We start from the raw sequence: 27,976 nt of genomic DNA, 5'->3' as shown, positions 1-27,976 counted from the left end.
TAACCATGGTAACAGGGCTGGTGAGGGGGGGCTGTAACCATGGTAACAGAGCTGGTGAGGGGGGCTGTAACCATGGTAACAAGGCTGGTGAGGGGGGCTGTAACCATGGTAACAGGGCTGGTGCGGGGCTGTAACCATGGTAACAGGGCTGGTGAGGGGGCTGTAACCATGGTAACAGGGCTGGTGAGGGGGCTGTAACCATGGTAACAGGGCTGGTGCGGGGCTGTAACCATGGTAACAGGGCTGGTGCGGGGCGTGTTCTGAGCTGAGCTCCTCCACATAGTGGTCACGTTAAATCTACTTTTGTTAGAGCTGCACCGTATCTCTCCTGGCCAGGTGGTGTAGTGAACCACCTGCTGAGACTGGTAAACAATGGCTTCTACCAGTTAGTCTGGTCACTAGCAGAGACATGTTAACCGGCCGGGTCATGGTTGAGTGAGGGGGTCAATAAGGACGACTACAGTCTAGTGGCATCTATTGAAGTAAAGTTAGCGGTCATTGTGTTTTGTTTTTAATGGTTGGGGATCATTGCCGACTTGTCTGAATCCGACTAACCGCGGGGTTCTCAGTCTACCCGGTTATTTTAGAACTAGAACATTGAGAAGAATATTGGATGTAAATTGAGAAAGCAGATTTTGAATACAATTAATAATACACGGTTATAATCAATGTAGAGCAAAATAAAGCTTTAATTTTGTTATTAAACATGGAATAGCAACAGAAACATGAACTTTAACAACGAAGAACTGCTTTAGATAAACTGTTCAGGAGCTGAACGATCAGTCATAACAATTAACGGCACTATTTAATGTGGTTAACATAAATACACTTCTTGATACCGAGGATGAGTTGGGTTCTACTTAGAAAGAAGGAATTTTAATGAGTTGGGCAAGTGAGTGTAGTTGAGTTTTAGAGTAGCTCAACATGATTCAACTTAATCTCTAATGGCTCTGTTTATAGAATATTTGACATTTTTTGTATGTTAAGATTGACAACCTAAAGTAACCTAAAGTAACCTAAAGTAAGTAACCAGCTCCAGTTGGGTATCAAGAAGTATGATGATTATGATCCGATATGAGAACCGAAATGATATGTTAGTGATGATGATGTGCATCCCTCTGTAACTTCAACAAAAAATTTAACTTATAAAACAAGAAACATAATTTGAGGATTTTCTATGGGCTTGAGGCCCTTACCATTTTGGCAGAATGCTAGCTTCATTTTCAGGATACTTAAAATATTATGATGATTTTCTAAGATTATTTTAAACCCTGATATGTGGTGCAAGTATTCTGCCAAATTGAGGTAGCCTCTTTTTAATCCGACCACCATTTCATAAACCAAGAAAGTATGAGCAACATTAGATTAAGAAAAGTTGGGTAAGTAATTCAGAAATAGATAGTCTTTGATTAGAAATGTTTATTGCCTCGGAAAGGCAAATTCTAGACGATTTACAACCATCTATCACCAGTAAATTGAGATTTCGAATTATCATCCTACGTCTAAGGAGCGAAATCTCAGGATTGAAAATCTTAAATTGAAGACTAAAATCTAAAATTCCATTCAAATTATAAGAGTTAACCGTCTGAGCCTACACGCCTTCATCGCAACAGAACCACATACACACACATTTTAACACGATTAGTTGGCATTGAGCTATTATTATCAATATAAAAGGAGTGTTCTTGATACAAGACTCATAAACCTTTGAAAATTCGTTGGGGAATAGACCGGGATGTTTTGTAGGTTTTTTTTTTCTAGCGAAAAATTACGATCATTAGTTGGGTGACGATGTTAAAATGATGGGAATTACTTCTTCAATCCCGGTCGATTCTTGAACCCGTATCAATGAATGAAACGTTCAGCTGCAACAGTAAGTCAGACTAGTATTGCGACAAGTAAATTCCAGCCGTCTCAAGTTCAACTAACATTTACAGTCTACAGATAACATTTATGCTACCACCCATCACTGGGTAGGAGGGGAGGGTTAGAGCAGCGGAACATTTCATTGATCATTCATTACACATATATCTGAACAAAAATATACAAATACAACTGCTGTGTGGTCTGAAGTGGAATTCAGCCACCTTCAGCCACACAGCCTTAAATAAATAAAACTAGCACTTAATTTAACTTGAAAATATTAGCAACCCACTCAGTCCTTAGAAAGTTGAAACTACGTTAAACATGAAACCAGCCAGCACATCATGTGACATGACGTCATCGATCACGTGAGACTCCTTATATGGTCATCACGAGTCGTGACGTCACACCAGTAAGGTCTCGAACAATGCATAACGAGAAACATCAAAACAAATTTGTAGCGTGCACGAAGAGCTGCAGCACTGTTTCTTAACAAAAACAACACGGTATGATAAATTAACACCATTCTCTCTCGCTTTAACTATAGTTCCATTTGTCAGGAAAGCTAGATCAACAGATCTTATGATTCGAAGGACGAGCAAGTTTCACTTTCAGTTTCATTTTCAGTTTCACTTTCGATTTAGTGGGTGTGTCCGAAGAGAAAGGATACGATGGAGCTAACCAATTTGTCACCTAATGCTAAGGAGAAGTTCAAGCCAGCAGGGAGCGTCAGTGATGTACTGTCTCCTGTACCCAGGACCCCAACCCTTCTCGAAAGAGAGTCTGATGGTCCGGGCGGTCCGGGACACTGTGGAGTGGTGAGCGAAGTGGTAGGAATTGAGAGCGTATCCTGGCAGCACTTTGTGCACCTGGGGTCGAGTCTTGTCTCCTGTTGACATTGTCGGAGACTGCACGAATATGCTGATCTGAAATGGTCTGGTGTTAGTCATTAGTTTCGCTATTACTTTTGACAGCCCCCAATGTTCAGTTGATGTCAATTTATTTCGCCATAACGGTCGCCTCACGCTCGCAGTCTCTTTAATAGACCCGCTGGAATTACGTTGATTATTTATCTCCTAATTGCGGTCTGAGAAGGACGGCGCGCACACGGAAGAGCCCCAGTGTAGTCGGCATACTACCCTGTGGGGGGCACATCACCAGATGAACTGCTCTGTTTGAAGTACCGAGGGAGATATAGTACCAGACTCCCCGAACAGCGGGGTAATGACCAGCTCCTGGTGGTAAGGGTGACCATTATACCAGACCAGTAATATATCCTGAATAAATGTAGGGTAGTTGAGTACCATCCAACAGGTGGTTGAGTATCAGGAAGAGCTACGGACAAGGGAGAGGGAGGGAAGGAAGTGAGGGAAGGAGGGAGGGAAGAGGGGAGGAGGAGGAGGAGGAGAGGGAAGAGAGAGGGAGGAGGAGGGAGGGAGGGAGGAGGGAGGGAGGGAGGGGGGGAGGAAGAAGGAGGGGAGGGAGGGAGAGAGAGGGGGGAAGAGGAGAGGAGGAGGGAGGGAGGGGGAGGGAGGGATGGGAGAGAGGGGGAGAGAGGGAGGGAGATAGGGGGAGGAGAGATAGAGAAGAGATGAGAAAGGGGGAGAAGAGGAGGAGGTGTGGTTCTCAGCAGACTGTTAACTCGACCAGCAGGATAATGAACATATTTTAGTACATAATGAGGGAAGGGAGGGTATCTGACATTAATAGACCGAGACCTGAGCAAGCTCTTAGTATACTGTTAAACTTTCTGTATAATATATTAAGAGAGAATATATCTTCAAAATGCACGGGTCATGAGTGAGGGCGGTTAAAAATAAGGAGAAGTGTAAATGAATAAGAGGGGCGACATGACCTGATTCAGACTTTAAGTAGTGTAAATGTAATAAAGAGTACATTAGCAGATAGAAAAATGGCTATTAACCGGTGAGATCATTGAACTGGAGGTATGAATGTCCGACTATAATACTACCATGATGTAATTGTACCTAGGATCAGGTGACATCATGATAACTGGTACTGGAGATGATAAGATCAGGAGTTAGGCTCCAGCTACCATGGCTATCACTTCTTATCATCCGGGTCTGAAACCCAGACTAGCGGGGACTATTTTAGTATCATCCAGGTCTGAATCCCGGACTAGCGGGGACTATATTAGTATCATCCGGGTCTGAAACCCAGACTAGCGGGGACTATTTTAGTTAGGCCCAGAGACCGTGATATAAGATCAGTTATTTAGTGAGCGGAAACTAGACCAAATTATATTCAGGTGTAGTCTGAGTGCAACATTATTGAACAAAGAAACGGATACACTATTACCGCACTAATATTATCTCTGTAACGATTCACGAATTATAAATCATACTAAATTAAAATGATCACGTTATTCTCGCGGAATATTCGAAATAAAGCGCCAACAACAAAGAAAGTGTAATGGACCGTACCTCACTGCGATTGTAGAGCCAGATTCCGTCCTCCTCTAGTGAAACTAAGATTCCGCTACCGATATGTTTCCTAACTCGAGCCGTCACTTCATCACGTGATACATCATCGTTAGCGATCTTAGCGAGGTCCAGACCTGTGGGATTCGGGGTTTGAAATGATGCTCAACTGAGATATTTATCTTCGAATAATCCCCTAATTTTGTCCCAAAATAGAATTTAATGTAATGTTTTTTAAGAACAGTCTTTAAAAAGAAAGTCTTAAAAAAGAAAGTCTAAAAAGGGTAACGGACCCTGCAATTTACCACTATGGGAGATATTGTTGGCGATAGCAACGATAGGATCGTTAACACAGTGCAGAGCACCTATCCTCTGGTTATGTTCCCAGTAAGCTACGTTACACCAAACACCGTTACTGTCACCTTCTTCTGTAACAAAGAGCGGTTAGAGAAAGTGTAAAGAGAAAGAGAAAGTGTTTGTTGTCACGTGTTGTGAAGTGGGAAAGAACCTGGAAGTGTCAGTGATAAAGATTGAGAATATGTATTGTTTCACCGTGCTGTGAACGGCTGTATGAAACCTCGAATGTTGAAGTTTTTTCGTTGTCAGCAGTAGCTTTACCCAGTCTCTGAACTGATATTTAGAACTTCGTCCGACAGACATGTAGACATGTAAGGCAGAGCGATAACTACTGTAAAACTTTCTTTCTACAAATTATTCTATCGGTAACCCCTCTTACGCTCCCGCCATTCAGCATATAAACGCCATTCAGCATATAAAGATATAATAACGCTGCCGTTCTATGTACGTTAGTAATATCTGGAATGATACTAAACGTGTAGACATTTCAGATTAGTTCCGAAACGTCCATTCGCCAGTCGGTTCATTTAAAATCTTGCGAGGGAGAGATTCGGGCACGGGCATTGGGTAACCAAAACCAGCACTAAAACTACTTACTTTAGGTTACTTTAAAACCAGCAATTAAAATCAGTGTTTTAACCAGACACAAAGATTTTTAACATCCTCACACAAAGATGAAGGAGGTATTTTGTGAGGAGCAGCAAGCAATGTTGAGCAGTGGAAGTGTATAGGCCAGGTAGCAAGGAACATTCTGCAGACAGTCCGCCTCATTGTTACAATATTTCTCAACGTGCAGTTACTTCTTGCTTTGTAGCAGTGTGGCACAGATCATGCGACAGTGTTTAGGAGAAAGAAGAGAGAATAGTTCCGGGTTCACGTGAGAGGGGATTAAACTAGATTTTTGAAGAGAGGACAGGATTGAGGGACAATTAGTAGAAATCAAGCTTGCTTGAGATATCGTCTGTGGATGGAACGGTGGATATTTTGGGACCGGATATAATGTTAACGTGATGTAGGAACTGTCAAAGGTGCTATTTATAGACTGATATCGAAAGACTTTTTATTTAAGACTGTGGTATAGACTGCATAATTAGAGTATTATACTGTATAATTAGCTGTATAATTAGAGCTTGTGAAGTCATGACATGAGGAAATAATCCCACACACAGTGACATGTCTAAAACAGACAGATTTCCTATACCATGAAAACGTAACGTAATGCACCACACCGTGAAGGTTTGTTACTATGGTTACTAGGGTTACTAGGTTACTAGATTACTAGGGTTACTAGGTTACTAGGTTACTAGGTTACTAGGTTACTAGGTTACTAGGGTTACTAGGATACTAGGATGACTTCTTTTCTGAGGTACATACTTGGGTCGTATTGGATCTCAGTCGGTTACACAAGGTCAGTAATGAACCTGTATATTATGATCCACTCACAAAGAGAATAACGTGATAGCACTTACAAACTGCTAAGTGCGACAGCTATCATTCTGGTACTTCTTTAAATTCTGCTGATATATTCGAGAAATCATTACCGATTGCTCTATTTTTTCACGTGAAATGTCCGCATTTGATCGCATGTGATGTCGAGAGAAGTAGACACATCAAACGCCTTCTCATCACGTGCAACATCAACTGGGCTCCATTTCCTCTGCACTACAATCTCTCATAGTCAGTCAAGTCACAAAGGGATATATATCAATATGTCGACATATTTGTCTGTAATATTTGTGAGAAGTGAGAAGCAGTGAGGATGAGTAGCGGCTAATGAGAAAATGATTTGACAATAGTGGTGATGGGAAAAGTTCGGAAAATAATGAGAATATATTATAGATTAAAAAAATCAGCAATCTTTTGGGCGGTAAAATATTCAAGGCAAAACTACCAAAATTGGTTTGATTCAGCGAATATTCGGCACTTCTCAAAAGATGATGGACAAGTTTGTTAATTCTTTCCATTTTGTATATTTCTCACCCAGAAATTGTTAAACTTAAATAAGGCATCACTTCTCATTTAAATAAGCGAAAACAAAAGAATATCCAATTATCGATGCAGGCGCATTGGAGACACAATCAATTTATTTTGTTTGTTGCAAGCATCAATTGATATGCGACTAGCACACAGGAACAACTCAAAAGAGCCGCTGTTGTGATCAAATGTTCATGAATACTGATCGCCCATGTGTATCATATACTTCTGTCTCATTGTTGGAAAATAGTCTTATTGATTCCAGGCACGTGATAAAAATGCAAATTAAAAATAAATCTAGCTCGATCTGATAAGCTTGAAATGAATCCATCCCCAGAGATGATTCCACCCAAAATTTATCTCCGTTAAATTTAAAATTGATATTTTGCCGTCCGAATGATTGCTGATAGGATAGGTAATGTGTTTCTATGGAAACTAACCTGTGTTGAAGGTGTCAGAACACATGTCGATACAGATTCCTGCAAATAATTAACGTTAGATCTCCAGAATTTAGATCATGACTAATACAATATTGTCAAACATTTGTTGTCTACAACAACGACCGTTTACTTTCAGACTAAAATGACATCAACATATAATATGTCCTGCATATCTCACACGAAAACGCACACATTTACAATTTCTTTATCATGTCTGTATTTAACATGACCACCAATAGTGTGAGTCTCATTTACACTATAAGTAGACAAGTCCGCAATCCGCACGTAGAACCAGCCTTCGCTCTATCAATCTAAAAACCCAATCACACAATATCTAGATCTCATTACATAGAGTGGTGGAGGAGGGTTGTAGTGAAGTGAAGGGTTCGCAAATGGATCACCTCTCAAGAAACTCTCACCAGGCTGGACAATATTGTCGGGACAATGGAGCTGTTAATGGCGCGGCGAACTGCTGTGTATATGGCATTATGGTATTGTGTGTCCGTCAAGGTAAGTACTTATTGCAATGAAGGGTCACTGGTCGTGCAGACTCGGTGGCGATGAGTCGGGGTTTCTTGCCGACTCCACATAATGGGACTGAAGCCCACGTGGTCTGAAATATCACGTCATGACAGGACACGTGGGCAAATCACGTGATAACTTCGTAAAGGAGTGGAATCCCTCCACACTAGATATACAAGGCTTTGCTTCTGCGTGGCTTTATTCAAATGAGAGATGTTGTCACCTTTAAACGCTGAGAAGCCAACCCAGTGTGTCAGAGAGGAGCGGACAAGAGAAGAATGCCAGGGGAGGCTTGTGGCATGTGATCATGGACCAGCAACCTGCAAACCGCTGAGTGGTAGACCAACATATCAGGGGTTTATCAGCACAGTCATCAGCTGATCATCACCTTCATGATCAAATAACCCACTTTCCCACAGGATCGCGACATTATGGTAATTGAAATTCGGTTACTTCGTTATCGAGGTTATATTTGCCAAGGTTTCGGGTCAGGCCGCTCAAACACAGCCCACAAGTGAGCCGTGAGGGCGATGCGCTTCTTAAAGTATAGCCTGGCACGTCCTAGATCCGGGTAGCACATTTTACACCAAATGCCAACCAGCCTTTGTAAGATTAGGAGATGAACCCATAATTCAGGACTGCGTTTATACTTGTGTCTTGGCAGTAAATTCCTCTAACTCGGTACATAATAATAATGAATATATCAGCAGAATTTAATGAAGTCTCATTATCCCATTACACTTTGAAAGAAGCGTGATGTTAGAGGTGGTGGCACTACTACGTATGATAACAACTCTGTGATCAACATGGCATACTAAAAACCGCCCACGTGAGACCGAGAGCGGCGCTGAAAACGTGATTAGCAGCACGTTATCGAGTACCTCTATAATACCTCTCACCTCTGGCGAGCCTGTACTTTCAAAGCGGCTTCTAACGGCGACAAAGTAACTCCTCCTTTAGTAAACCACGGCAAAGAAGCGATGTGCAGCAGTAAGCACCGGGAGAGTTGTTGTGAAGAGAACCGCAGACTATTTACCGCTACTTCAAAGGAATGGTGCGACCAAGGCCAGCTAGATACAGGGCCACTAGAGTGTGTTTTAATTCCGAAATTGTAGTGTAATAATGAGCTGCATACCGGGCGAGCATTTAGTTGAGGTTATGACAAATGTGCCTCACGCTTCTAGAATTGAGCATGAGAGATGACAAATTTGGAACCGGGCGTTTAATCTTCGGTATTGGGCACACTCGTGATTCGTGAAGATAAGACATTGCAAAATAATCCACACTAGCTTTTATGTCACCAAAACAAACCTCAACTTCATTTAGGTTGGGTAGAACAACCGCATGATTTTCATTATTATCGTATTATGCGAGTTCTCAAACACAATTTTCTCAAATTATCACAGACCGGAAATTTTGATCACTCGACATTGACCCCTAATAATCTTTATCACATCAAAAACGGTTCTAGACACCTTGAAATATGAAACTCACCTGAATCTGACAGGTCTCTGGTGATTGGCAGGGAAACTGGTGACGTATCTGAAATTATAAATCTGTAATAAATCTAATTTTTAAAATTCTAAACTAATTTTAAAAGTTTTAGACATAATATCTTTAATTACTATGCTTCATTTCTGCATAAAGTAAAAGAATATTCCAGTAATTTTTGTCTAAAAGGCCAAGAAAAAAAAATCGAATTGTGATTCCATTGCCCCTCGCAGCAGAACATTATAGCGACATGAAGTAGTGAATGCGAGATTAGAGAGCCCACATTTGCAACCCACTTTCTAGAACATCTTCAGAAAGTCTCCCAGCACTTGTGTGCTGAGTGCGAATTCTCTGATTTTCTCATCCAAAGGTACTCGCTTTCCTAGTCACGAAGCCCCCCTAAAATTACAGAAAACTGACAGCAAAAGTTTACGCGTCGCTGGATTAAAGAATCACGTTTCTTAAAATTCTTTCTTCTTTAAATTAGGTTTAAGATCAGCGATGCTGGCTCACAGGCCTCACGTCGCACAAACTGGCAGTTATTTATACCACCAAACAACAAACACAACGATTTCGACCGATTTTGGCGATGTTCATTCTTCCGCAGAAACGGGTCCGATAGAACGTGCTCCACTAATCCTGACCCACTAGGCTGGGTAGTGTTACGGTCCACAAACACCGCCTCCCACCGCCAGTTTGGCAGTGTTGCATTATCTGCCGGTAAAAATACACATGTATCTAATGAACTGTGTCAATGCACTTTAATCAAGGACGGTCCACTTCCACCAAGCTTCACAGCTTTGTTGGCTTGCTCTATTATAGATCAACACTATTTTTAGCCTCTCCCCCATTTACATAGGAACTCACTTTTCCTCCGCGATATGGGTGGGAACATTACACTGGGGAGTGTTGAGCACCAACTATAATGCTCCGTCAGAAAAAGCTTTCTCTAATCCACTTACAATTTAGAAATTATATCCGTCTCTCCCTCCCACAGAGGGAAAATGCTAGTGAGAACTGAACTAATGATGTTGGTATTTTCCATCAGCTGATGAATGATGTGGATATAACGAGAATAAACAGATCACGATACACGACAGAGGATAATTTGTCGCAGAACAGATCATGTAGCTAGACCCATTTGTCATCGTGGTTTTATGAAAAGAGTAATAATAATAAATGTATTCGTGTCATTGAAGATGAGCTTTTTATTGGATATTGCACTCGTTGCGTAAGCGTCTCCAGGACAGTAAGCGATTATTCCGACACGTTTCAATGTCTGGCTTGTTACTCAGAACAAAGTTACGAGCTGAAAGGACCTGTGTCATGCGGCAGACTTGGTATTTTGCTCTTTCGACAGATGAGTACAGGGCAGATTGGGGGAGATATCGGGCTTGCTGCGGGAGAAGTAACAATGTGCTCGACTTAGGCTCGACTGAGGCTCCACTGGGGCTCCACTGAGGAGGAGTATCCGCTGTGCTTTTCAATCCAGTTGTGGAACATAATGCCTTTGAAACCAACTGACAGGAGAGACGAGAACGCGTGATGTGCACCCAACCAGGCTCTAATGAAACAGGATCGAGACATAAAATCTAGCTGGCTAGACATATGCCTCGATTATTCCATTTATGGTTATGATTCAGCGCTATTCAACTGTATTCGATTGAGCCGGGAGGTGGGGGTAAAATGTTTAGAGCCGGAATCAAGTGGATATGGATGCTGAAGGTACGTATAATTGTAACTAAATTATTGTTAGAGCAACAGTTGGAGAGCTAGTTAGAGAGGTCTATTAAAGACTGTTGCCGAGAAAGAGAAGGGGAAAGACTTTGTATCAAGTGCTATTAGTTTCCATAGTAACACACTGTAGCTCTAATCCAATACGACAGCGCGGATCAATCACGACCTTGGGAACTGGGAAGGGCTTTATTTTCTTCGAAAGAAAATCCGGTACATTCTAGAAACATGTCGCCATTTGTCACACTTCCAGCCACACGATAACCATACAATTGCAGTGAACCAGGGTGTGAAGTATTGTATTGTGCTCCACATTATCAGGCGGACATCAGACACCACATTTCACCACCAACTTCCTACTTATCTTATCAGCGCAAATACTTGTGCCCTAGTCTAGTCCATATCTTGGGTCCTGGATGACGGGATTTTTACCCTCCCTTCTTCCTCTCCCTAGATTCCACGACACCCCCTCCTTCCTCCTTTTCTACTCTTCTCCGAATTTTGTCCAATAATTTCTCCAGTAAAATAGTATTTACTCCCTTTCCTCCCACTTCCTACTCTAGAAACGAGACCATATCACTGTCTGGCTTATCTACTCAGACAGCAGTTTGAGAGGGGAGAAGGTGAGATGGCGTCGTTTGAACGGGAAGATCACAGGAGTGCCGGCTGACTTCATGGTTATCAGGAGAGAAGAACGGGGCGACTGTCCGACTAACTCTTAATAATGTGGAATTTATCTGAGCGACTGGAGGAACTCTCTCTTTTCATGAATTTACTGCCAGTATATTACACGTACCGCGTGCGTGTACTTATCGTGATCATTGTGCTCTGCAATGATGTACTTAATAATTTTATCTAGCCCCGAGACTCGCGGCAGCGAACCTCATGTAAGAGACAATGTTAAGAAAAAGGGGCATGGCTATTGCATTTAATCTGGGAGACACGTATGCTTAATTATTGAGTTCCTCCTTACTCCATGAACTAAATAAAATTATTCAGTCCCTCCCTATTATATGTTCTAAATATACTGAGTTCCCTTATCACATCACAGAGTTGGTTTATTTTTACCTTAATTGCTGGTTCTGGATTTATATTTCAGGTCCTTTGAACTGTCTCCTACCCTGCCAGGCACTATAAGTCTCCAAAGGACACAGTTCTAATTGACTACCGGAATAGTGAGCAGCCAAACTCGCGATCTGTTTGAAACTCTACTCCCCGACTCAAACACCTTTAACTTATGTGCTACATTTTCCAGGTATGAACAGAATTGTTACTTGCAGGTATCAAAGGGCATGTATCAAAGTAAATGTAAATAAAATGAAATTTGTCCAGACAGTTCCCGGCCGGTTCGCTCCCGCGACATAATGAGTCCCAAGCGGGCCCGACATGACAAATCACAGGTCACGGAGCTCAGATACAAATAGAATTACAACATTTTGGAGCTGCACCAGACCGTAGATTAGAGTTCCGAAGAGACGGCTCAATTTTCTAAATTTGTCGCAAAGAGTTCCCGACAGAAGTTGCCGGGTTGTGTTGCTGGGATGTACAATATATCAGCTGTTAGCTGGACATAGAGGGAAACCTCTAAATGGAGCCGTAGTGAGCTCTGCTTGTAGGGAGTGTAACTCGGGTGCTAGATTTTGGTAAAAATATGGAAGCAATTAAAGTTTTGTCCTTTGTGCTGTGTGCAGTGTGAGGCATAAATTTGTAGCCCTTCTTGGATACGTCCTTTGTCATTTGGTATGAGAGAAATTAGAGAGATTGCTCTAGAAAACTATCAAGTACACCCTATTATCACAGTAGTCGCCCACGGCGACCAATCCTTGATATACCTATACACCTACAAATCGTGCGGTTTAGGCTTGCTCAACCCACAATCCACAATCCAATCTACTAATCCGCAAATATAACACCAAGCTTTACCAATCAGCTGCCCATGTGACTTGATACTGACCGATACACAGGGCCAATCAGCAGCTGTCACGTGACTATCAGCTAACCACGTGGCTATCGGATCAGGCACATACCGGGCACGATATCCCGAAGGGGGCAGAAACAGATACCAATCAGTTTGATTGGTACCACGCTGTCCTGCTCCCGCTCGCAGCATCTAGACGTTCATTAATCAGAGAGTCGGCAGCTGGTTTGGGATTAATGGAGTAACCCTCACCCGCTAGACATATAACGTCTACCGTGGCTTGCTTGTCTCGCTACCAGAGAGAGAGAGAGAGCACTCAGCGAACTTTAACCTGACAGTTATTACTCATTCTCTCAATCCCTCTCTGTATTTATCGCATCAAGCAATAAAGTGGTTAAAAGCTGGGCTTGAAGATGGGAGAGATGTGAGAGATGATGGTGTTGTGTGCGGTAAAGTGCCTGCTGGCAGCAGACACTGGACAGCTTCTTTGTCTCGTAAATAAATACCATCTCTCCCAAACACCACCGCCAACCCCACTCTGAAACTTTAACTACTTAAAAGCTTTAAGTGGCGAAGTTCTTTCTAGCAATATGTGACGATGATAAACGCTCAAGCTGAGATTTTAGGGAGGGAAGATCAACGACTTTTCTAGAAAATAATATGTCAGGCGGACCAGGACTGATTGCAATTTTCAGGACGAGATGACAGGTGGAGAAGAGAAGATCTCACTTAGAATCGACAGATAACGACAAATGAGGAATGTCTGCTGTAATTCACACTTCACTCTCCCCCGGCACATAACCCAGGGATTCTCGAGAAGGGGGTCTAGCCGGGTATTAATGTGTGATTGTGTGATTGTGTGTGTACCGAGAAGGGGGGTCTAGCCGGGTATTAATGTGTGATTGTGTGTGTACCGAGAAGGGGGTCAAGCCGGGTATTAATGTGTGATTGTGTGTGTACCGAGAAGGGGGTCAAGCCGGGTATTAATGTGTGATTGTGTGTGTACCGGATTTAAGAACCAGCAGGTCCGTGAGAGATGCTGTTGCTCGGAGGTATGGAGAACTGTATTTATACTGGAATACCTCTAATAATAACACTACGCTTTAGACTTTGAATTATCGCTTCAGGACAAAACATGACAAGCATGCTTGAGTTTGCCAAAGTGGAGTCTGTGCTGTGTACAACAAATCAGGTTGTACTAATATTGTAAGCAAGGTTTTGTCATGCTTTCTAAATTTAACTCTATGAAACATAATTATCTTGAAATTACGATTCCGTACAAAAAGGCGAGCACTAGAAAAAATAATTTTCGCGGTCCCTACTAATCAGGCTACGGAGGAGCTATAAGGCTTCATTCGAACAAAGGACACATTTTAGGAGTTCCACGAAGGAGGTGATGTCTAGGGCAAGGGTCTCTTGCGCTTAAATTTAAAAGGCTCGGAGAAGGAAACCCGGCAAATTCTCAAAATTCTCAATATATCGACTAAACCGGCCACCAGATTAGACAGCCGACTTTAGGGATAGTTTCCACGGTTACAACACACATGAACCGTTAAACGCGAGACTCTGCCGGATTTTGTACTAATTTGGAGTAACGCGAGGAATGTGAGTATTTAGACTGCCGTAGCAGAAACAGTGAAAGGTCTCTTTTCCCACCCCCTGGGTCAGCTCTCCGACAAGTTCAAGGTCTGCTACCCTCTTATCTCCGGGTCCGCTTCCCTGCGAGTCCAGGCCAGCAACCGTTCTAATTATAGCCAACCTGCTACCCTCTTATCTCCGGGTCCGCTTCCCTGCGAGTCCAGGCCAGCAACCTTTCTAATTATACCCCACCGCAACCCTTCCAGCTTTTAGAAATTGAACTCACCAGCTAGCCTTATGGTTTTGGAGGGCCCGTGGCTCATCGTCAAGAAGTAATGGAAGGGATTTAAACACTCCGATTCCTCACATCTATCATTACAGATTGGTACTCTCTTCAGAGTGGGCATAGTTCTGTACAACGGCCACCGCCACAGTCTGAGGGAAATAAGGGCGTCAAAACGGCTATTCGGTGATCCTATTTATAGTATGATTGCAGATTAATAATTGTCAAATTGAATAAAATTGAATTACAGGGATTACATGAGAATTGGGCAATTGTAATGTTTGCGATATCAGTAACATTTCCAGATGTTTCCGATAAGTAACTAAATGTCACTGCGCCGTTTTTAAATCAATACTTCTCCGATATATCGGAGTGAGATAATGTCAAAAAATAAGCGAAAACTGTTAAAAAGCGGAATTAGAGTCTAGGACCGCATTAGTCTAACTCTAAGTTAAATCAAAGCTGTCTTACTTGCAAGCGGTGAGGTGTTTATCCTGGCTGTTGACCACGATGCAGGTTGTCCCTAAAGCTCCCTCCTTAAGGACAGTTAGCAGCAGTTGTAATACCTCGACTTCCCCTATATCCTTCAGAAACACCTTTGCTAATCCCTGAAAAATAATAAATGTAAGAACATCTGTTAGCACATGTGTGGAGGTCGTGAACGAGACATGTGGTTTTTGTTAAAGGCGAATGGCTTACACTTTATAAAGTTATTCACACAAATTTGAAGCGTTTGTTGTAACTATGGTAACACTGTTCAGGTACACTGTATTGTAACTATGCTAACTCTTGTTGACCAGGCTGACAAAGAAAATATTACAGTTCTCTTTTCCAAAATATCTATGTCTCTACGTTCAGTCAATGTTGGCGAGAGAGAGAGAGAAGCAGTTCAATAATAATATGTCATATCACAGTAATATTCCCGGCAGACAGCATGATCGTCTACATAATTCCCGTCCATTTTACGGAAAGATCCTTCGTCCCACGGTATTCACTCCTCGTTTACGGTAAAATATGCGGTAAGTTTACGGTAAGATCGTTCGTCGTATCGGGCGATGTTCAGGCAGCACCGATAGTTTCTGCCATATTAGATAACACGGTAAGTAAGGTAAGCTAATTCATTCCATTTAAGGGCCCTTAGTATTGCTGGCTTGTAAGGGTTCGGATCTAGAAGAACAGTGTTCGTAACTCGGTTGATGGCGCTGTGCGGTGAGGCAGGCACTGCGCGGCTGACAACAGCACGTGCGGTGAGGCAGGCACCAGGGGCCACCACGCACAACCTCCCAAAAATGTCTATATCCTCCACCTCTTCAGGCAACTAACCGATCTTGTAGAGCTTTCTGAAGATATCTCTGTCAGACACTGTTTACACCTGGTCCGGCTATTAAAAGTTGTCAAAAAACTTTGTATTTCTGTACTGTATAACAATGGAGTTTGGTAAGTTGGGATGGTTGTAATTGTTGGATGTGATGAAAAAGAGAGTTTGTTCTTCGCAGCGGTTCCAGTCTAATTTCACACAAACTGAATAATTAGACATTGCAATGAACTGTACTAATAGATACGAAACCTGAGTACATGTTAATGGTTAAAGCACGATAAAGTTAGCACTATCATCTAGACGGTTTTGTTTTAGTCTGATATTGTTAGAATAGGAGAGCAGGCGGTTTATCTGATGGTACACCGTTACATACATGCCCTTAATCTCACACAGAGATCATTTGATTTCAGTTTATTGTAACAGGTCTTACTCCGATCAAATCAGTTGCAATATATCTAATTAGACATTAACAGAGTTGACTTTGTATCAAAAGATCACGATGGTACGGTCGGCTTCTCTTTAGCTGCGAGCTCGGATAAAGGATTACTTGTGAGCCCACTAGTGAGACCGAACTGAGTCCAATGTTTAAGTAGCTCGACCAGTCTAGACTCCCAATGCTGAGTCTTTTAATGAACCAATAACTAACTGCACTAATTAGAGAGCTCCCACAAACAAAGCAGCACATCCCACATCAACAAAACACAATGTGTGTGTGTGCTGCGGGAGAGGTGGCAACTGAAGTCAGGATGACTGGCTGACTAGGCTGGTCCTTAGCAGGTCAAGTTGAGCCATTATCCAATCAGAGGGCAGTATTTGTTCCACGTGATGAGTACCCGCTAATCAGGGAGAAGGAAGAAGAGAGAAGGTCCGGGATTGTGAAGACAAGGAGTACACCACTTAAAGGAGGAATGGAAGAAACAGTAGAATAGATGCTGTGGAGATTGGGGGTCTGATTGGCGTCAGGACTGGTGCAGGATCAAGCGCAGAACAAAAGGAAGCGCCGTCTTCCACCTCACTTCCGCCTCTTCCACCTCACTTCACCCCATCCTCCCGATCTGACAGTCGGTGGAAACTGTCCCACAGAGTGAGCACTTCTATTGTACTCATTGTTACCAACACCTAGTCACGTGACTTTGTCTCTATTAGCGAGGCGAGGATATCAAGATCCCTGTCTCCGTTTAAATTGATGACACCGGGAGTCAACCCCGGGTCTGATAATTGGGTCTAAGTGGATGATGTGAGAGACTGGCCGGGGACAAGGCCGGATGGTGGTCTCCATGTTAACTGTTAAGCACCAGGTCGTATCACCAACCCCAACATCTCGGGTCGGATAGCACAACTCCATAGCATGTCTGGTAGAGTGGACCAGGTATAAACACTGAAAATACACAACCACGTACACACCCCACCTGCACACACAGTACACACCCCACACACAAACAACCTGAACCACACCTTACTTACACCCCCCACACACACACACACACTCAAGGTATTCTTAGACTTACACTGGGTCACTGATCAGTGATCTATATCCGGGAATCATCTGATCGCAGAGATATATTATTTAGAGAAACTTAGACGGATTATATATCCAGAAATATACAGTTACACCCAGTAGTAGTGAGCGAGTGCACTCTCCTCGATACATAATGATTACTAAACACGAGCAATCTGGCATATCATTCAGAATATACGGGTATTTGATATACGGGTATTAGGAGGAAGTGGGTAGACAAGGAACAGAGTGAGTGGCTGGGAGGATCGTCTGGGAGGGGGGAGATCTAATCTCACGTTACTAGTCCACTCCTCTCAATCGGGCCCCACACACCCCCTGAACACGACACAATGTACATTAGTGTACTATGCAGTGTATTTAGTTTGTGTGTGTATACTGTATGGTGAGCAAATTGTGTACTAAATGTAGGGAAGAAGGAAGAAGAAGAGGTGTTACACAAGTGGTTTTAAGTTTTAACACATGTCAGGGGGGAGGTGATGACTGGTGTGGGGAGACTGACATGTGGTTGGAGAGAGAGGGAGACAAGTAGTACACACAACTTACACAACCACACATGTACTAAACTGTCAGTACACATGTACTAAACTGTCAGTACACATGTATTAAACTGTAAGTACACTGTCAGTACACTGTAAGACGTAAGTACACTGTCAGTACACTGCAAGTACACTGTAAGACGTAAGTACACTGTCAGTACACTGCAAGTACACTGTAAGTAGTGACTACTTACAGTGTACTTGCAGTGTACTGACAGTGTACTTACGTCTTACAGTGTACTTGCAGTCACTGCTAGTACACTGTAAGTACACGTAGTAGTAGCAGAGCTGCTGTTATACCACACAGTTAGACCGAGTTAGACTCTCTACACTCACTAAACAGCTCAAACACGGGGGTTGGGAGGGTGTCCGGAGACCTGAATATATCGTGTATTGCGGGAGAACTTTTAAGGTTACCGACAGGGTTACACACTGCTCAACTACATGATATACTCGGCTTCTTTTCTGGCAGTGCAGGGCTCAGCCCTACTAACCCCTACAGCTGTTGTAGAACCCCTACCGTTGAGCCCTGAATCTTAGCAGCGCAGCTCTAGGGTAAAATATTCTCCCACAGCACAGATCTGTCTCCCTTTTCTGGTCTTCAAAGAGTATCACGACTAAGGAGCTTCAAACTCATGTTTCTCTATAATCTGGTATCCTAACAGGTCTCCAGAAGGTATTCCTTGCTAACTCCACCGAGTTAGCACAATAGAGATAGTGTGTTCTCAGATGAGGATTCCTCTAAATATCGTGACTTTTACCTTGTCAAAAAGTATAATGGCTGGGAAGATTTAGTATGACAAGGCCCAGGAATGAGTACACAAAATTTAGGACAAATGAAATGCTAATTGTCGTTACTCTGGCTGTCTCAAAACAGTTCTAGTTGGTAACGGTTCACTGCGATCTGCCTCTGTGATCCACGACGAAGGGAGAGAAGGAGAGGAGTTACTAGATCTTCACCTAGATATATTCCTCAATGGAGGGAGACAAGCCTTATCCCCAAGCCCCACAATTTACACGACAAGGCCCATCCGACCAGACAAGGCCCTGGGGCGCGGCAAGTCATAACAAGACCGGACATGTCAACATTTGGGGACTACAGTTCCTGGTGAGTTCACACCCGACTACTGCAACACAGAGCTCATACACAGACAGTACTAACACTACAGACAGTGTGATGAAGTACAATGTGTGTACTAGAGAGTCTAGCACACATTTCCTAGTCTGTAAAGAAGAATTAACCCCCTCCTCCTCCTTGCTCGTAACCCTATCTTGATACTCCTCCGCCCTGTTAAAGAGGGTAGACACAACATCTTGTGAAGACTCCTCCTCGCCACTACAGACTACGGGAAAACATCTGCAGCAGTAGGAGCACAGTTTAACCTCGTTATAAACACAGACCGTTAACATATCGTTATATAACTTGTTCCTAAGTGTTCTAGAAAGACGGGGGTTTTGAAAAGACAATGTAGTTAGGAGAGAAGGTAGCGGCGACGAGGTAGGGATGGGTGTACTAAAGGAGAGCTCAGGCTAGACCGCCTCACAAAGATCTCTCTTTGGAGTTATGCTGAATATTTTCCGGGCGAGGGGAAGGCCGGTGAGCGAGGGGAATGAGATAACCACAAAGGTAGTCGAGACTGATGTGTAGAACACGTCACGTGACTAACACACACGGAGTCATTGTACAGCTGAATAATATCATTAGCAAGATAAGTCTGGGGTAATATCACTACGCCCAGCTAGTCGGATCAGTGTTGCCCGGTTTTCGCTAACTGTCGATCTTCTTCTAACCAGTTGGGGGGGCGATGTTTTCAACCTACCACTGATAGTATTACAAGTACGGCCTTCCCACAATGAATTTTGAGGTTTGGACGTGACCGACTTTTGAAGGCAATACCGTAATTCGTAGCTATATCTGCAAGAATATCCGGCTAAATATCCAACACTCAGCTCAGTAGGAGGGTTTGATGAGTACATATACGTGCCATCATGCTCCTGTTGTTTTGTCTGATAGTGTCTAATGTTGTCTAGCAGCTGTCTGGAAGCAGTAGTTGTTCAGCTTTAGCAGAGACAGGAAAATTGACATGGATGATGGAATGTGAATGGAGGTTAAATTAAAATAATGAGTGTCCGTGTCAGCTCAAGTGCTTCTCAGATCGAGGTTTAGTCGATGAATTAAGAAGTTGCAAAAATTTCTTCTTCTAAGTAGATGTACGATAAGCTTAATTTCAATAAATTCGTGTGGAATTTTATTACATTGGCCCTGAAGTGGGTCTTCTATATTAAAGGGTAATGTTACAAATTAATCTTTCAACGGAACATGACTTAATCAATATTTTAGCTGATTCAGTGTCTCGTTGTTAATTAGATGCAATGAAAAGTCTGATATAGCTCGCGGAATTAAATTAGAAAGGAATTGCATAGATTATCATCTGATTATCATCTGATTGACATACCATTTCGCTCGATCAACCAAGTCTGGCTGTCAAATTAATTTATTGGGCTGCTAATCAAAGATTAACGGGGACTAATGACCAACGTACGTGTCATCCTTTTCACAGATTTATGCAAAAGCTCCCAATTCTGAATCCAATTCATAAACTTACCCGAATCCAACCCTTTGAAGTTAACCAGTTTTAAACGGAGCCTAGCACTGTGCAGCGCACATTGACGGTTAGCCGTCTTCACGCCAATCTAAACTCAGTCTTATCTGAGTGAAAGTAATTCGCAGCCAGACTTTTACCGGGGTAACAACAGGAGAAGCGTGTTGTGTTGACTGTGCCGGGTACCGCTGGTTAAGAAGGCTAATGAGCGGCCGGGGAGTACTCAGCGTACTTAGGTGGGAACTAGCATGTTCCGGGGACTGCAGCCAGCTCCACCTACCCGATGAATTTAAAAGAAAATTTTGTAAATTTTCAGATATAATTTGAAGAATTTTGAGTAGATGACGTGGAGCCTTCTAATTAGACTCGGTTTAAGATCAAATCACAACACTGAGACAGTGTGAATATGTGTACCGGGTCTCTCTCTCTCTCTCTCTGTACCGGGTCATATCAACACACCTAATATACTTCCAATGAACACTCACAATTGTTGGCAAGCCCTCAGCTCTGGTCAGAAGTCCTACTTATTTCAGATTTTATTAGAGAGGTCAGACCGAGAGGCTGTGATTATATCTAATTTGAAGGTGTCAGAAGTGGGATGAAGCTGCTCGGGGAGCAAATTAGAAAATGGGAATGAGAAGAGGTGAAGCTTGATGTGATTGATTGGGACGGAGGTCTGGAGGTGACCACAAACCGGAACTAACTGATCTGGGTCTATTTGTGTGATGTGTGATGTGTGATGTGAGAGAGGGGCCCAAATGTGTGTGTACAAATAGACGAGAAGCTCGTTAAAAGCACGGTATCTCTACCAGCTGAACACTTACTGTTCCTCTGGTGACCTAACTAAGTGGGACACCACCACACGCCTCAGTTGTACACACACATATTGTGGGAGATAGGGAGACCGGGGGAACAGTGCCAATTTGAGGGTCTAGTCTTGTGATCATGAACTACGGTGGGTTGTTTCTGCCGTGCAATGTACGAGAGTGTTGCTATGGTAACTGGATTGTAGCCATGTACGGGGTTCATACCTGAGACGGAGATACGGAGATAACAATGGAGCTCCAACCTGTGGTAGACTGGGGGATGTGGCACCGCTTGGAGTTATTGATCTGGGGGAGCAGATAGGTGGAACGATCTGTTACAACGAGCTTTTTATAGGTTTCCTAGAACGGGTCCTGGAGACCGAGTTTAGGGGTCCTGGAGACCGAGTTTAGGAGCCACGTGTCCAGGTTCATGGGTCAGATGACCAGGTTCATGGGTCAGATGACTCGGTTTAGGGGTCATGTGATAGTGTTCCCAGGAGGTGACACTGTGAACCTGCACTAGACGGTGTTTAAAGGCCCCGGAATTGGCGGTGTGAAGGGAAACACGGAAACATTATCAACATCACACTGGCTGCTGAGAACAGAGAAACTCTTTGTACGGTCTGTTGGTACTGAGCTGAGGCAGCGGGGGGAGGCAAATTGAGGGTGGCAGCCGCCCACCTTGGCTTTCAACAATTATGACAGGAAATCTTAGGGGCACTGGTCTGTGAGGCTTTGTAGCGGTAAAGTGTGAGGGCTATATTAGTCAGTGCTTCTCTCGGTGCAAAATTAGACCAAATGCTACAAGTTAAAACAGGGACCAATTCAATTACTTGGCAATTGGCATCCACCAGATTATTGTGCTTAATATTGCAAACTTAGGTGGATATACAACTATGTTATTTAATAGCTTCAATTGGACAATTTTTACCCTGTATTTGCAGTGAGCTAACAGCACTATCGGTTACCAGGGAGTTGTCGGCCCATCAACCTCCATCAACTTCTAGTTGTCACGACACACCAACTTTAAAACTCACACGTATTATAATACATACACAGGATACAGCTGCACGACGCCAGTTGGAGCAGAAATAGAAACAAAACACGGGGGTGGCCGGCTACATCACCCTGTGATAGGAGACTTCTCCCTTACTTCCACCAGCAGATGGAGACTGTAGACTCTATTATTCTGTCCAGCAGGGAGATATGCCAGGTGTAAATGTGAATAGAATTCCACAGAAACCACACTGTTTCAAACCTGCAGTTATTACACCACCAGCTTTACAACGTACTACTAGTATAATAATAGTCCACCTTGCATGCAGGCTGACAGCTCCCCACTGCATCAGGTTTACATACCCTCAACAACAGTCTCAATACCAGTCAGATATACTGCCTTCCTAATTTACGGGCCTCCCTCTGAAGAACAAGTCGCAAAGTGGGCCGCTCTCTCCCTTCCCGTTCAACCTGACCAGACTCACTCGCAATGCTTTATTGCTTCTTCAAAAGCGAGACTGCAAAATTCAGTAATCGTATTACTGTAATTAGAGAGCAAACATTCCAGGACAGGGTGAGCTATGTTTTAGCACTGCACTAGGAAGGGAGGAAGGGAGGGAGGGAGGGAGGCTAGATCGACGTGTTCTAGAATCTAGAGCTTATCAGATCAGAAAGTAGGGCGACAGCTGCACAAACACCTGGGGGACCGTTTAAACGCCCCCTATCATAGACCGAGCTGGCTGAGATGGATCTGTGGTCCCATCATCAGTCAATAAGAGGGACCAGACTAGGATGTTGATTTAAAAACGTCTTGTTGACCCTAATTTCAGGAGATGCCATTCGTCGAAATAGCTGTACTTGTAAACTGTATAGACCACAGATGAATAAATGTAGATGTAAAGTATGCGGCACAGTAGATCCATGTTCACTGTTTAGCTACTACGCCGCTATAGTTTAAACAGTGATTAAAGTTAATATAGAGTTTGTAATTGTACAGTTGCCAGCAACTCCAGCTGAGCGTATCCCCCCTAATGGAGCCTCATAATAGAGATCCTCATGGAGTTCTGGAGCTCATTCTAGCGTGAGCAGGCCGAGATATTAGCCTGCAGGATAAAGCTGCTGAACCACTGAGCAAGGATAAGGACTAACCGCAGAACACATCTCACTCCACCACCACACTTACACTCAGAACATAGATTCAATTGCATGCACAACAATCATTCTAGTGTTCTTAAACAGAGACCAGGCCAGATAATTGAATATTATATCATATTCATGAATACCTGTACAAAACTACCAGCTTACATGCTTCTTTATCTAGATAGCTGTGCGGAGAGATATGCACGGTGAAAAGTGTGTTTTCTCTGGGGCTTTCTGGCAGCCGCCAACTTTTTAACTTGGGTCTCAAAACACTCATACCCCTTCCTAATTACCCTGTATGTGAAATATAATGACAAAATGTAACACTGCAAATTATACGCTCCCCGACTATTTCAATTCCTCTACCTCACCAGAAAAAGAGAACGAGTTGACACGTCCGTGTTTTTGGAACCTTCTCAGATGTGCTCCCGGCAAGGGACACCCCGCATATCCTATTTTATGTAAAATTTACACGAATTACGACTGAATTTGAAAGGTAGAGAGAGTCTGTACGAGTCGGTTACTGTGTAGCAACGCTTCACAGCTTTCACACTCCCAGGAATTCGCTAGAAGGCCCAATTTAGCCAGCCTCATTCAAACTCATCCTTAAAATGATAAATGAATGTCTCCTACTTTAATTAAAGGCGATCCAGAAAAGAGAAGCGGTAAATCTTCTGGTCTTCTCGTGAGCAGGGTCATCCGGTAGCTGGACAAGATGTGCCGATTGTTGGGGTCACATACCACGTGACAGGTCACATACCACGTGACAGGGCAGAACAGCAAATGGTATTATGACGTCACACCGCCTGGAACAACAGTATGAATCGCCATGCCTCATTGCACACAGTGGGAATAGTGTAAGAATTTAGATATAGGGCGGGCCACGTGATTATCTCATAGTTGAAGCAACATTATACCCACTCAATTGTGCTCCCTCAATAGACCAATGAGCAGACCGCAATTTAACTGAAAACCAATCACAACTCCCCATTCACAGTCTACATTTGCCTGCCTCGAGTTTCAGACTCAAATATGGTGGAAGTATACACACTAGAAAAGGTGATGAATATTACACACACACTAATAGGGAGGTTGCACAGTCACCCGCCTGTCCGACGCCGGGTAATGATGGTATCGGGAACCGGCCAGTTGAATACATTCAGTAGATACGTATCTGGAAACAGGACACGGAACTTCAAAGAGCAGTACTCCCCGGGTTAGTTCACGTGGATACCAGGTACCTGAGTACTACTATTGTTATCCACACGTGTAACAATGATGAGTAATTGGAGAATGGGAGGTAGCTCTCTCCCAATCAGTATAAATGGGTCTGTGGTCTTGTAATTGTTATCACTCAAGTAAAATTCAATTAGTTGAGTATTGAGAGGTGCCCGGGTGGGTAAAGTGAGCAGGTACACACACACACACACACACACCCACAAACCAGTCTACCACTGATGTATGGTGGAACATGGTACCTGGTTGGTACTGGAGATGAATAAAGAGTACAGGTCAGCCTGATGTATGGTGGAACATGGTACCTGGTTGGTACTGGAGATGAATAAAGAGTACAGGTCAGCCTGGTCAGCAGCCTAATGAGCCCTCAATTATAGCAGTCACCTAATTTACCGTGCACTGAGACTCAAACAAGGTTCCGACTCTAGAACAAGAGGGATACGGGCAGTACAACACCTGGCCCGCTTTGAGTAGGGATTACTGTGGCTTAATGGAGGTCTAATGTTGAGCAGCTGGTGGCTGGAACTGTGATGGCACACAGATACACATCTTGGGTCGGGATGGGAGACCCAAAAACGTGAGTGAAATCTTCCTTTTTCTTGAACAGACACACCTGTGTAGTGGGGGTCCATGTTTTGTTTTATGCATTCCAAGGTATAACTTCACATCGCGACTAACAATCTAGGATCGGATATTGATATGTAATCTCGGGAGTTTATCGTTATCAGCGAGTATAAGTCATTGACTCTTAGACTAGGACTGTTAGCCTAGACTTTATTCTGTAGTGGACTGCCGACCACAGGCGCCCCTTTTATTCTTCTCTCCGGATATTGCAATTTACGGGTCGACCTCCTCGTTTTAAACAGAAAGCTGCAGAAGTGCTCGCCGACCATCCGGCAAGCCGAGCCTGGTGGGCACCCTGGAACTGTCTCGGAAATGAGCCGGCGGCTAGTGTGGCGCCGGCTCTCGACTCACAGTCCAGTTAATGCGACCGGTTATAACACTTGTGACTGTCAGAATGTAGGGGGAAGGGAAGTTCGAGTGTGAACAACACGTGAAATTGTCGAGTAGGTGTGCGGAGTACACGTGGGTGTAACCCGGACAACCAGATGGAGCCGGGCCTGCTCGGTACTCAGCAAGTTAGATCGAGAATTAGATTTGGGGGGACTAATGACCCAACTATTCATACCCGGCCTCCGGTCATATGTCTCGCATAACTAGAGCAGCGAACGCAGCTCAGTCTCCAGTAACAACCGGGCCAGATTATAAGGTCCCCCCGTCGGAGAGGTCCTGACAGGGCATATTAACACTCAATACACTTAGACACGCTCCAGATCCTCAGCCTCTCATCACCACCGGGGCTCTGTCCCTCTCTGTTAGGTACACCACTACCACTACAACACATATCGCATACATGCAACTATTGTACCTGGCACAATACACGCCAGTGTCGTGGAACTATGAGCGTGAGAGGGTTCCTCAGAATTGGTTTAAATCTTATCTATATGGAAGTTTTCAAGAATTTGGTCTGAAAATAAATGTCCCGGGTTCAGTGCACGCATCATGACAGCACCTTTCTGCAGCGCATACAAGCCTACAGAACCCTTGAAATCCTTCCAATCGAGACTGGGCCAGCAGACAAAAAATATTCTAGATCGAGCCAATAATTATTAGCACTTAGACGTACACATTGAATACAAATTATGTGGTCAGAAACTGGCTCCCTGTTGGATTATCACATGTCCTTTAGGACCGGATATATCTGCCACATTTATGCCGACTTTCTAGACCTTGCAGTAGACATAGTACAATTACCTTATCTTAGTGCGTATTCTAAACATTTACATGGCTTTATCACAGAATATACTAATTACTAAACAGAGCAGAGAGCCTGTCACGTATTATGGCCAGTGAAAGCAGCCTGCCAGAGATCAGGAACCTGTCTATTGCAAACCGCTGATCGGATCTCGATTATAACGTGTACATTTTTGAGAAGGGCTGTTATACAAGGAGACAGACTTGTGTACACGGAGCAGGTCGTGTAGTGATGAGAGCAGAGATCGAGTTTCAGTCGGAGTCAGGTCCAGCGTCTGGAGCCTGGACTCTTCAGCCAGCAGTCTAGAGTTGGAGTTACAGTATAGCGGTTCAGTACTTGGCATGTTGTGGTACGAACTGTGATTAGCCCATTAACTATACACATACCGTAACATATAATTGTACTTAAATATGTGGACGATGATAACTAGAGGGTGATATGTTGTCTCTTGCAAGGAGGCAGTCGGAGCGGATATATTTATCCAGTAAACTACAGGACTCTGATGAGAACGTTAGGAGCTCATGGTACAAGAAATTGAGCATTGTAATCTGGTACATATGAAAATGTCAATGTCAGTTTTGCTGAATAAATCAGGCATGTATGCGTTGGTAAAGAAAATCCGTGTACTTGACAAGACAGAACTTAAAGGAATACAAATATATTAAATTCTCAGTGTATATTATACAGTCGTTTTATTATATAGTGATATGTAACTGAGTCCGCGGCCGAGCTTGCAATTACAGTAAATCAATAGTGTGTAACAGTGAGTAGCGTAGAACTGCCCGCCGGTCAGGCGGTATTTTCTGTCAAAGGAGGCCGATAGAAAGTTCATTCGCAGGGCAGCAGCAATTCTCTCTCTAACACATAATAGCATTAGCAAACGTGGTAATATAAACTAGCGACCTGCTCGAGTTCATGGCGATTTAAGGGAATCAAATTCTGTACTGGTCGGCAAGAAGAAATTGACTGAACGTAAAAGTTTCTAATTTGATCAGCTTAAACAGAGATTGGCATCGAATTTCGAAAAACAAATTTCCTAGACACTTCAAAATTTCGGCACGGTTTCCAAGAGGCATATCCAAAGTCATTGCTCGAGGAGATCTGCAACAAAGTCTTAACAATCCATTTGCAAGTCTTTATCCCTGAGCTACAGCTGGCATATGCAAATGAACGAGTGGCAATGCAAGTGTTGAAACGCATTGAACGTAAGCAAGTAGCGTAAAATCTTACTTGAGATGTTGGATCGTAGGTGTTTTTGGCTGACGATTCTTGAAGCGACAGCAACTTTTTGATCAAAGTCGATTTTCTGGTTCTAAACATAAACCCGCGCTGTTCATTGGAACATTTAGTAAATCGATACAAATCACGAAAGAACTGCAAGAGAATGGAAGGGAAGAGCGCGCTG

At 43.4% G+C, this 27,976-nt stretch overlaps 1 protein-coding gene across 1 annotated transcript; it reads right to left on the bottom strand.

Moving 5' to 3' along the window:
• Window positions 1–616: 616 nt before the first annotated feature.
• Window positions 617–27,976, bottom strand: LOC134811412 (mothers against decapentaplegic homolog 6-like). Its single transcript, XM_063818208.1, has 8 exons — window positions 27,802–27,976; window positions 15,073–15,209; window positions 14,605–14,753; window positions 9,092–9,139; window positions 7,076–7,114; window positions 4,610–4,732; window positions 4,308–4,441; window positions 617–2,789 (listed from the first exon to the last, which is right to left on the bottom strand). Exons 1-8 carry the CDS (start codon window positions 27,889–27,891, stop codon window positions 2,553–2,555), a joined length of 957 nt encoding a protein of 318 aa, XP_063674278.1. The 5' UTR covers window positions 27,892–27,976; the 3' UTR covers window positions 617–2,552.

This window comes from Bolinopsis microptera, chromosome 2 (genome assembly GCF_026151205.1).
Source record: "Bolinopsis microptera isolate Bmic1 chromosome 2, MBARI_Bmic_1.0, whole genome shotgun sequence".
NCBI lineage: Eukaryota > Metazoa > Ctenophora > Tentaculata > Lobata > Bolinopsidae > Bolinopsis > Bolinopsis microptera.
The sequence above is the reverse complement of the archived record's forward strand: the minus strand, read 5'-3'. Positions and strand labels throughout refer to the sequence as shown.